The sequence below is a fragment of the Salmo salar genome, chromosome 07 (genome assembly GCF_965601325.2).
Source record: "Salmo salar chromosome 07, fSalSal1, whole genome shotgun sequence".
Lineage (NCBI taxonomy): Eukaryota > Metazoa > Chordata > Actinopteri > Salmoniformes > Salmonidae > Salmo > Salmo salar.
This window is the reverse complement of record NC_138297.1, coordinates 45,671,264-45,680,000: the sequence shown is the minus strand read 5'-3', so window position 1 is coordinate 45,680,000 and position 8,737 is coordinate 45,671,264. Positions and strand designations below refer to the sequence as shown.

The following is an 8,737-nucleotide window of genomic DNA, read 5'->3' as shown; positions in this document are numbered from 1 at the left end:
ACTAGTAGTGTGTTCTCAAGATGAAACGAGCGCACTAAAGGGTTGGGTGCTATCAAGGCATGAGTTAAAGCCGCTCGTCACATGGAGAGAGAGAGAGAGAGAGAGAGAGAGAGAGAGAGAGAGAGAGAGAGAGAGAGAGAGAGAGAGAGAGAGAGAGAGAGGAGAGGGTGAAGTAAAGAAGATAGAGGAGAGCAGTAGGGGACAGTAGGGCCACAGGGACACACACACACACCTATACACTGACCTTTGCAGGTCTTGCCGTCTGGCTGCAGGGTGAATCCCACGGGGCAGCTGCAGCGTACCCCTGTAGCCGTGTCCTTACACGTCCGGTCACAGCCGCCATTGTTCACCGCACAGGTTTCTGGGTGAAACAAAAAATATACAGTGGGAGAAAAGAGAGGAGGGGCGGGGGCAGGGGAGGGGCGTTAACCTACTGACTGGCACGCAGATCTAAAGAGCAGAACGGAGTCTAAAGAGAGAAACGGTAGACAGTGAAGATATGACGGGTGGGTTGAGGAGAGGCTACATACAGTGGAGAAATACACAACAGGGCGACGTCGTGTATTCAGGGCATTTGGCTTTTCCATCATACCCGTTCAGACTTCATTTCCACAATACTAAACACGTGTCAAGACATTGTAGTTATCCATCGGACCAGTGGCAGGTTATGAGACGGTACACAGTTGGAATTTCATAGACGGTTCATAAACAGGTTATAGACCAACTATAAACTCGTACTCAGGATTCTGTTGGACATCATTGATTGGAACACCTGGTAGACCAAATAAGAGAAAGACAGATTTCTACAAAACATACACGAGAGATTAATGGGCAACATAGGCTGATAAGGAGAGGAACTCAGTAGCCGAGTTAAGACAGGTGTGCCCTGTTTGCAAAAACGGCAAGAAAACATTTAGTCAAAAACGATACTGAAGGTTAAGTAGAGATAACATGAGAGTCTAAAATATAGTTAGTGGCGGGATCAAGTAGTAGTACCTAGGACCGAATGTGTATATTTTGACTCCAGGAAAAATGTTCTTGTTTGTGGCCAAGATAAGGTTTGCTCTGACTTGTGAAAATTGCCAGCGCTAATCCCAAAACAAACAGCACCTTATGGCATCTCCACTTCACCTGCGCAGCCCAATGTTGCTTTAGGAAAGCTGAGCTCACTAATCCCCAATGGGTGTCAGATACTGCTGAGGACGGTGAAACTGTACACTGTTATTAGAAAGGGGCTCAATAATAGGCTACTATATTTTTTTTTTAAAACCTTTCAGATTAACTATTTGGGCCTGGCAGGCTTATGATATGTCCTGGGAAAAAGTTGTCTGTGCTTAGTTAAAGGGATAGTTTATCTACTCGTGGATACCATTTTTATGTCTCTGCGTCCTGTATGAAGGAAGTTAAGAGATAGTTTCGAGAGCAATGCTTACTAGCTTAGCACAAAGACTGGAAGTCTTTGGGTACAGCTAGTGATAACGCTAGTCAGCATTGGCTCGCAAAACTACCTCTAACTTCCTTCATACTGGACACAGAGACATACAAATGGTATCCACGAGTTCAGCCAAAATCCCAAACTATCCCTTTAAAGGTGACAGAAGACGCTGAAATGGCTCTGGCTATTTGGACATGGACATGTATGCAAATGAGAGAGGGTGCACTTGTCTCTCTGGCACCTATTCCCAGCTCATTAAATGCAAAGAGGTTCTGTGCTTGCTTTAATGGAAAAGGGAAGAAGATAAACACTTTCAGACAGGCTAGCTAACATGCCCGGCTCTAGAGGTCACAGCATTAGCATAATACTGTCAATGACTGCAGTGTCACGGACTGACGGCATCTCATCAGCGGGCTGATCCAACATGGCCGTCTGTTTGCAGCAAAAGCAAACGGCAGGTGGGTGCTGTGAGAGCCAGCATGGTCGCCAGTTTCTACCACCACCGGGAAGCTGTCAGTGCCAAAATGGCTTTACTTCAATGAGGCTGCTGGTGTGTTTCATAGAACTGCAGATAACTTTTTGGGGTACTGAACCTAATTCCTAGAAAAGGAAAACAGAGGAATAGGGGAAGGAGAGATACTCTATATTCCTGGTACACTACATGACCAAAAGCATGTGGACACCTGGTCGTTGAACATCTCATTCCAGAATCATGGTCAATAATATGTAGTTGGTCCACCCTTTGCTGCTATAACACCCTTTGCTGCTATAACAGCCTTCCCACTCTTCTGGGAAGGCTTTACACTAGATATTGGAACATTGCTGCAGGGACTTGCTTTCATTCAGCCACAAGAGCATTAGTGAGGTTGGGCATTGATGTTGGGCGATTAGGCCTGGCTCGCATTCTGCGTTCCAATTCATCCTAAAGATGATCGATTACCGTATGGACCTCGCTTTGTGCACGGGGGCATTGTCATGCTGAAACAGGAAAGGGCCTACCCCAAACTGTTGCCACAAAGTTGGAAGCACAGAATCATCTAGAATGTCATTGTATACTGTAGCGTTAAGATTTCGCTTCACTGGAACTAAGGGGCCTAGCCCGAAACATGAAAAACAGCCCCAGACCATTATCCCTCCCCCATCAAACTTTACAGTCGGCACTACGCATTGTGGCAGGTAGCGTTCTCCTGGCATCTGCCAAACCCAGATTTGTCAGTTGGACTGCCAGATGGCGTGATTCATCAATCCAGAGAAAGCGTTTCCAATGTCTAATGGCGTCCAATGGCGGCTAGCTTTACACCACTCCAGCCGACGCTTGGCATTATGCATGGTTAGGCTTGTGTGCGGCTGCTCGGCCATGGAAACCCATTTCATGAAGCTCCTAACTAACAGTTATTGTGCTGACGTTGCTTCCAGAGGCAGTTTGGAACTCGGTAGTGAGTGTTGCAACCGAGGACAGATGAATTGTATACGCTACGCGCTTCAGCACTCTGTGGTCTCGTTCTGTGAGCTTGTGTGGCATACCACTTGGCGGCTGAGCTGTTGTTGCTCCTAGATGTTTCCATTTCACAATAACAGCACTTACAGTGGACCGGGGCAGCTCTAGCAGGGCAGAAATTTGACGAACTGACTTGTTGGAAAGGTGGCATCCTAAGACGGTGCCACGTTTAAAGTCACTGAGCTCTTCAGTAAGGCCATTCTACTGCCAATGTTTGTCTATGGAGATTGCATGGCGGTGTGCTCAATTTTATACACCTGTCAGCAATGAGTGTGGCTGAAATAACAAAATCTACTAATTTGAAGGGGTGTCCACATACTATTGTATATATAGTGTAGCTTGTCTGATAGGTGCTGTAGGGTACGGCAGCGGACCCCTGTAAACTTCCCACTCAGGTGTGTGTGTGTGTGTGTGTGTGTGTGTGTGTGTGTGTGTGTGTGTGTGTGTGTGTGTGTGTGCATGGGGCTGTTAATGGGTCAGAGTGATTTATACTACTGAAAGCAATGGGCCCTATCATTAGCTTAGCGTGAGTCCTGCTCAGAGCCCCTCTCCTACTCTGATGAGCCAGGCCCGCCCACCCCCAGGGCAAGGGGCTGCACACAGGAACACAGACCCGCCAAAACACACTCTGATTGATGTACTGGACATGCCCAGCCTACCCCCGAACAGCCCCTCTGAACCCCCATCCCTCTTCCTCACCTCTCCCACCCCTGAATGTTTCTGTCTCGTGCACACTGTATTGCCACGATGCTACAAAGGCTAACGCTCTAATATTCACAGCCATCCTTTCAAGTTCCCTGTGTCTCAATTTCATTGGCTCTAGTCAACATGCTGGAGCTGACAGAGGAAGAGGGACAGGGTAACACCTCTTTTATAGAAAGGGGAGTGGGGGTTTGGGGGAGTTTCTGTGGGAGACATTCTGGGGGAGATTGACGGTTGGAGGGCCTCATCTCCGTGGTGACAGATGAAGATTACCCGTCTGTCTTGTTTGTGTGAGCAGCGGCTGCAGGGCCAGTGGTGTGTTGGCTGAGAGCCAGTACAAACCAACAGAGACACCCCTGACTTGCCCACCCCATAACCCCATCACCACGCCCCCTCCATCTCACTGTCTGTCTCTCTGTCTGTCTCTCTCTCCTCTCATCCATCTCTAAGATGCCTGCCATGCTCACACATGCTCTGGGCAGACTTGACTGACCTGCTCTGCTGACATCAGGAGTGGAGAGATAGACAGTGGGTGTACACACACACACATCCCACATACTCCTCACACACACAGACATGCTGACCAGTCAATTCTCTATGCAGGCCTCTCTCTCTCTCTCTCTCTCTCCTCTCTCTCTCTCTCTCTCTCTCTCTCTCTCTCTCTCTCTCTCTCTCTCTCTCTCTCTCTCTCTCCTCTCTCTCTCTCTCTCTCTCTCTCTCTCTCTCTCTCTCTCTCTCTCTCTCTCTCTCTCTCCTCTCTCTCTCTCTCTCTCTCTCTCTCTCTCTCTCTCTCTCTCTCTCTCTCCTCTCTCTCTCTCTCTCTCTCTCTCTCTCTCTCTCTCTCTCTCTCTCTCTCAGTAAGACATCTTCTCTCTGAGAGGACACATGTTCTATTGATTAAGAGGCAGTCATGAGAAAAGAGGAGTGGTTGTGCTTTATTAAGCATCATGCCAAGTCCCATCAACCCTCCGCACACATGCTGACTGAGCTGTAGGGGCACAATCGTCTTTCAGCAGGGCCTAGCTAACAGGATCCCCCTTCACTGTGTCATGGGCACCTAATCCAGCTGTCAGCGCTGCCCCCGTCCGGGAATCACGCTATCCACACACACACACACACACACACACACACACACACACACACACACACACACACACCACACACACACACACACACACACGCCCAGCTCAGCCCATCTGTCCTAGGTGAGTGGTTTATTTGGACTCCTCAGCAGCCGAGGTCAGTGTAGCTATAGCACCTCTCTCTCTCTCTCTCTCTCTCTCTCTCTCTCTCACTCTCTCACTCTCTCTCTCACACACCCAGCCTTTGAAAAGACCTGACTTTTTCTGTGCTAGAACTTTCACTTTCTCTCTCTCTCTCTCTCTCTCTATCATGCTTTTCTCCATCTACTTTTCATTATAGCCCAGGTCCAGTTTTATCTGTCTTGATCAATCTGTGCTCCAGTGCTTTGGGACAAGGACTATGGCAGTGTATGCAGAGAAAATAGCAGCAGCAGAAGTACAGAGAGAGAGAGTCAGGAACGCTGTGTGTCAAAGCAGGCAGACAAATGGAGCACAGTGTCAAATCTAACATGCTGCTGCCGGACAGACCAGGCCAGTTCAAGGCTGTTCTAAAGACTTCCATAGTCTCCTCCTATACTATAGTAATACCTACAGTAGGTCTATTCACCCCTGCTTAAGATCATTTGCCTTACATTGGTTTCAATTATACTTTTGACTTGCTTGGAAATAATCAAGTGAGATTAATCTAGTGAAAATGAGATTTCTGAGATGACGATGGCAATCAGACTAATCAGACCTGTAAAGAATCTTTTAAAAACTGCAAATAAAAAAGTTGGGATAAAAACATCTCAATAACACAGGTCATATAGAGCGGGCTAAAAACAGAAATCATTGTGAGAGACAGAGATATCAAACGAGAGATGGGGGTTATAGAAAACAGGGAGGGTACAGTGTTGGAATGAAGGGGAGGAGCATCAACAGTGACATCATCAGGTATGAAAACAACAGGACTGAGTCAGGCAGGGGAGGAATTCTTCAATGGAGGAAAGATGAGAAGGATGGAAAAGTTAACATTTAGAGGAGATAGGTGGAGTTTTGTTACCTACAATCATGCAACCCCCCCCCCCCCCCCCCCCCCCCCCCCCCCCACCCACCCATTTACTGGCCAAAGTCGTCACCTGTTTAAATAAGATCTGCCTCTGTATGGGAGAAACCTGCAGACACCAACACATAACATTAACAGTATATGCGAGCTCAGGATGTCTGCATGACTGACTGACTTAGGTCTCCATGCTGGTAAACATACAGGCTGTACATTGTACTGGGTCCACGTCTGCCTTTGAAAACAAAATAGTAAAATAAAGGAAACAGAACCGTAAGAAACCAAGAGGGAAATGCTGCTCCGAGGCTCAGACGTTTTAGGAAGTGCAGTTTTAGTTAGGTATTAGTGGGGGTTCACCCGTTTAGTCTGGTTTAGTGGTTAGTCCAGATTAGTTGAGCTATTTCCATTAAAGGGAGAAATATTGAAAGCACACTTTAACAGTCAGGTGGAACTTCACAGGGGGTTCGAGGTCTGAAAGAGGGAAAAGAAGGGTCACAGGGACAGACTACGTACAGAACAGTGTTATCTGGGGAGTTTGATTGGCATACGTTGTCTGAGATCCATGTTGCTTGTCACTTCCCACCAACCCTGTGGAGTGATTTTCATTCAACAGTCAGCCACTACTGTTGAAGGGATGCATCTTCCTCCACTGAGTCGGGAAAGGGTTAACTATTCCCGCTTCTATTCATTTGTGCATTCATTTCATTTGTTTTATACGAATTGACTGAGTCATCCATTGATGAACCTGCAGCGTAGATACAGTATCTGTATCTCTCATCGACAGTGCCCGGGGCTTGCATGAAAGCTCTTATAGCCACGATGTGGCTGTTTGAGTGATCTGCTCACTTGAAATGCAAGTACTGTAGGCCAAACAAGTGCATAATTGAGGAGTAGGGTGGCTATCTGAAACGGGAAGATGGCGATGGGCATATGGTAATAATGAATTGTTAAGGGGCCCTCTGAAAGACATCTCTTGAGTAGTACAGTTACAGATGTGTTGGTACTGGAAGGGTCAGGCTAGGACACGTAACTGGCCAAGGGGAATGAGATGGAAATGATACCATAGGATGGATGGGAAGCTAAAGGTCACCAATATTAAAGACGTAGGTGTCTATTCAATCAAAAACGCTATCTGGAAGTAGGCAAGGCAAGCACTCAAGTAGAGTTTATTGAATAAATGAATCCAAAAGACACATTCTCACAACATAAGATTGATGATTTGTCTTCACCCGGAGACTTCCAGATGGTGGATTTGATTGGATGAAGCCCTATGTCATCCATTATAGGCAAAGAGACCCTGCAGATAGAGACCCTTCAAAGATACTAGCTGAGATGTTCTCCATGACAACGCCAAAGACATAATGGGATGGATCTGGAACGGCTCCTCGTGTACTGTCCCTCCAAGCCATGAGTATCGTCATGGGGAGGGGCAAGGAAGGACTGAGGGTGTTTAAAACATTACAGGAACATTTTCGCCTTAATAGTGAACATGAAACCGTGTCAAAATGGTCAAAGTCCCGAGTTCTTCAAGACCTTTTTCATTGTCCATAAACATTCCTTTATATCTAAAGACTCCGCAGTACTTGAGGAGTGGTGCCTGACCACCAGTCTAATCTTTGGAGGGACGTGTACAGGAGTAACTGTTAGTTACTGTGGGAACTCCAGAGAACATGTATCTTCTGCCGAGACGGGTGATGGGGAGAGGTGGGAGGAGGGTTGGAGAAGTTTACCAACAGACTGGGACCTTGAGGGTGGACATATAGGGTACCAAGGACTTTCATAAAAATAAAAATACAAAATTGAGAGAGAGAGAGTAAAGGGGAGGATACAAGCACAAGCGCCATGGCAACACATAGAAAGAGGAAGAAAAGAGTTACCCATAAGAAGCCGCCGTTTCACCCGCTTGTCCACATCAGCTATTGACGTGGCATTGAACTCAGAGCTCTCAATTGCAGCCTCATCTCTCTCTAAAACACAAGTGACAAGGGGACAAACAGTGAGCAGTAAGGTTAATTAGAAGCCCAATGTCCACCGCCCGCTGCCGCCCGAGACGTCAAGTCAGCCCCTCTTGGCGTTTGAGCAAAACCAAAGCCAAGAAGCAAGAAGCCATGAAAAGGCGCCAAAATCCCTGTTAGAGTGTTAATCCCAAAAACAAATCCAAAAGTCCCAGATAGCAAAAAAAAGTTTAAATGAGGGTAAGGGTGGGGGTAGGGGACAAAAATAGAAGTTCAAATAAAAATATAATTTAGGGGGGGGGGGGGGGGAAGTTGGTTGATGTTGATGTTGTAGCCGTTGCTGTTTCTGTCTTCCATATCAAACGGCCACACACTCTCAGCAATGATTCCCTCACATCCGAAAAGGAGGAAGAGAGGGAGGAGGAAAGGAAGGAGGAGTAGAGGGAAGGATGAGCAAACATGTCCAAGACAAGCTGCATGAGTGTGGGTAAGAAGCAGGGGGGTGAGGATGACAACAGAAGAAGGGGAGAGGGTGACGCCAACAGGTGAGGCTATGCTAGCCACCAGATCAGACAGACACTACAGAGGGAGGGAGCGACTACAAACACTTCAGAATGACAAAATGAAGGGATGAGAGAGAGAAAAAGAGAAGAAGAAGAAGAAGAAGAGAGGAAATCCCGTCCCATCGTGGGCCACAATGGGAGAAGTAAATGGGAGGACGAACACCCATCAATAAATGGGGTTGGGGACTAGTGGAGGGGGGAGCGATGGAGAGGGCATGCATAGAGGAGAGGAGAAGGAGGTAGTCTGGCGGCAGCGCTGGTTGCCTGTTTGTCTATGGAACACATCACAACTGGCTTTAACAGTCAACGCTGGAAACCATGTTCCCAAGCCGGGCGGAGGGGGAGGATGGAGGGAGGGGTGAGGAGGGAGAGGGGAAAGGTCGGGGATGGGGTTACGGTTAAGATGAACATGCAGATATGCAGCTGAGCAAACACAGATATGCATGAGCAAACGCTGTGT

General features: G+C 47.4%; 1 protein-coding gene across 1 annotated transcript in view; it reads right to left on the bottom strand.

Moving 5' to 3' along the window:
* LOC106609323 (signal peptide, CUB and EGF-like domain-containing protein 1) overlaps positions 1-8,737 on the bottom strand; it is a 105,799-nt gene that overhangs the window by 32,879 nt on the left and 64,183 nt on the right. Inside the window, exons 7-8 of the mRNA XM_082977217.1 lie at positions 7,637-7,726; positions 245-361 (exon numbers count right to left, since the gene is read on the bottom strand). Coding sequence (XP_082833343.1) covers positions 245-361; positions 7,637-7,726 — 207 coding nt within the window. The remainder of the gene's footprint in view (positions 1-244; positions 362-7,636; positions 7,727-8,737) is intronic.